The 3142-nt window shown below is 47.5% G+C and overlaps 1 protein-coding gene across 1 annotated transcript; it reads left to right on the top strand.

Annotated features, from left to right (window-relative positions):
* The first annotated feature begins 864 nt into the window (after positions 1-864).
* Positions 865-2592, top strand: Cdk5alpha (Cdk5 activator-like protein). Its single transcript, XM_053797956.2, has one exon. The coding sequence runs from the start codon at positions 1337-1339 to the stop codon at positions 2180-2182; it is 846 nt and encodes a 281-aa protein (XP_053653931.1). The 5' UTR covers positions 865-1336; the 3' UTR covers positions 2183-2592.
* Positions 2593-3142: the final 550 nt, after the last annotated feature.

Below are 3142 nucleotides of genomic sequence, written 5' to 3'. Positions count from 1 at the left end.
TATATATATATATAAATATCGCGAGCAAGCGATAAAAGATGCAAAACAACTACAGGGGAAGTTGAATGATAGGTCTAGGCCTTTCGTGTTGCAATTAACGCGTCATCAAGAGCTTGCAATGTTATAGAAGTTAGTAGATAGTCGTTGCACATCAGTTGAGGGAAAGTTTGTAGCTCGGTTCCTGCTATAAACGTTCATATACGTACATATATATATATAGGTGAAGCAGCAGTAAGAGACATTGTGATGAAGATAGATTATTCACATTTTTTGTTGTGGTATTATTGCTCGTTTTCTGTGAGACTAAGTGTATCGATCGTTATATTCAGCGGGGAACTATAACAATTGATGTTCACTTTTTGATTGACACTTGTGGAGAACAAAGAACAACATACTTTCCCAGACACTACTCACTCAGTCAACTATTATACTCATCTCATTTTTTCTCTCGCAAAACAATGAATAACAACAAACAGTCTATTCAATAATACTACGGGATGAATGCAATTTTTTTTTTCGCGGCCACCCTGAAAGGTCCTTTGGAGGTGGGGAAGGAGGGGTTGGGGCGGGGGAGTGAAGGCTGGAATCGTGCCTCAGTTACCTGTTCTTCTTGAAGTAATCACTTTATTGCCGGCAGCTGTTGGTCTTATGTGTCTGGTTATGTGTCTTGGCTTCTTAGTGAGGTGACTGAGTGTTCACTGCCACATGAGGATCACAGACACTTAGTCAGGGTCATAAGAGACAATCTTCCACTATGGCGACTCTCAGCAATCACACAAGAATCGATTCCAGTTCACGTGACGTCATCAGTAGCTATGGCAACCCCACAGGTCCCCCGTAGGCTCCCTTCCCCCACCCCTGTGACGTTTACACCCAGCAGCCAATAGCAGCACTCCATGATGTGTCGGAACAACGAGTGCTGCAATATGATTGGGCGGACGATTCCCAGTCTTGAAGGCTTCATATGGAAGTTGTGGTCGCCTGGAAGAGCCCGTGAGAGCCTGTAGTGGTGGAATGTGCTGCGGGACACCTTGACTTGTGCTAGTGTAAACACAGCGCTACACAGGACTACCTCCACCCTGCTATTTTCTTAACAACCACCAACACATACCAGAGGCCTTTAGAAACTGCCATGGGACATAGCGCGGGGGAGTGGAAGAGGCAGCACTAGGCAGGCAATCCCAGTGTTGACTGTGGCAGCCATCTTGATCTAGTGTAGGGCAGACATGGAGGGTGGCTGGCAGTGAGCTGCTACCTCTGTTTGTGGTGACGGTGGGGAAAAATCGCCAAGGTGGAGACTCCAGGTATCATCTCGTCCCTGTCTAAAGTGTTCACCATGGGAACGGTGCTCAGTTTTAGCCCGAGGGAGCAGAAACCCTACTACGGCGACTACACTTTGAACAACCACAACTATGAGACGCTCAACAACGTTAGAAATAAGGAGAAAGTTATCAACAATGAGAATGCCAACATTCTCAGCGAGAAGAATGCCCTGGAGAGAAACTTTAAGAAACACTCTTTATTTATCAATGCTCTCAGTTGGAAGCGCTTCTCCAACACCAACAAGAAGAAGCTTGACAACAAAAACAAAAATCTGACCTTGCGTCAGCCCCTAGACAACATCCACCCATTCATTGACAACAACAAGAACATCCAGAAGGCGTTGTCATGCTACAACATCCGGCCCAGCTCCATGGGCCAGCTGGATCTGGTCCGAGTCAACAACAACAATGCTCACACGCCCACAGAGAAGCTACCACCGAAAGCTACCCTCACCTCAGCGCCCTCCACACACACCCATGACCTCCGCAACGCCTTGGTTCCCTCCCGACCTCTGACACACCAGCAGCAGCAGCAACAGCACCACAAGCCCCAACAGCAGCAACAGCATCAGCAGCAGCCCCAGCTGGGGCCTGTGTTGGCGCCCACACTCTCCACCACCAGCAGCGCCAGCAGCGGTGGCTGCGCCTCTACTGCTACTACTCCTACTGGTGTGAGTCCCACCAAGAAGACGGTGATCCAGGCCTCTACCTCAGAACTGCTCAAGTGCCTGGGTCTCTACCTGCATCGCACCTGCTCCCGCTTGAGGGACTTCCAGGCTGGCGACGCCGTCATGTGGCTGAGGACAGTGGATCGTTCCCTGCTGGTGCAAGGATGGCAGGTACGTCTCCTCCTTTACTAACCTCAACTCATTCTTCATTACAGCAAACCAAAACACTATAAAAGGGCAGACAAATCCAAATCTTACTCTCATGAAGCCAGCACCGCAACCTGATTATCTGATCATGGAAAGTGGACACTTGTGCAGTCTAAAGTGCTCATGGGTGTCATGCATTGAGTGGGTGGGTGGGTGGAATCGTCCTGCCCTCTAAGTCACATTGTGTTTTGACTCACGAAATCGTAATGACACGATTGCAGACAAACCATACCACGGGTGGGGATGTTTACAATGCTTAAGATCAAAGACCATTTATCACCTGACCTTTAATGCATACAGTCTTTTTGTAATAAAGTTGGTAGAATTACCGACAATATGTAAAGTAAAAGGACACAAGTGCAACTAATGTGACATTTTATTGTGGCAACGTTTACCTCTCCAGGAGCTTTATAAAGCTTGATAAAGCTCCTGGAGAGCGAAACGTTGCCACAATAAAATGTCACATTAGTTGCACTTGTGTCCTTTTACTTTACATACAGTCTTTTTATCTGTACTCTCTGACACTTCCAGACCTATCACCTCCTGGAGTCTATGACACTTCCAGACCTCTTACCTTCTGGAGTCTCTGACACTTCCAGACCTCTTACCATCTGGAGTCATGACACTTCTAGTCCTCTCACCTCCTGGATTGTATGACACTTCCAGACCTTTCACCTCGCAGAATTTATGACACTTCCAGACCTCTCACCTCATGGAGTTGCTGACACCTCCAGACCTCTCACCTCCTGGAGTCTATGACACTTCCAGACGTCTCATCTCCTAGATTCTATGACACTTCTAGACCTCTCACCTTCTGGATTGTATGACACATCCAGACCTCTCACCTCCTGGAGTCTATGACACTTCCAGACGTCTCATCTCCTAGATTCTATGACACTTCTAGACCTCTCACCTTCTGGATTGTATGACACTTCCAGACCTCTC

The sequence above is a fragment of the Cherax quadricarinatus genome, chromosome 20 (genome assembly GCF_038502225.1).
Source record: "Cherax quadricarinatus isolate ZL_2023a chromosome 20, ASM3850222v1, whole genome shotgun sequence".
NCBI classification, from domain to species: Eukaryota; Metazoa; Arthropoda; class Malacostraca; order Decapoda; family Parastacidae; genus Cherax; species Cherax quadricarinatus.
This window is presented reverse-complemented; position numbering and strand designations above follow the sequence as displayed.

Bases quoted from the DNA above. Each gene is read 5' to 3' on its own strand.
- Cdk5alpha (XM_053797956.2), top strand. From the start codon at position 1,337: ATGGGAACGGTGCTCAGTTTTAGCCCGAGGGAGCAGAAACCCTACTAC.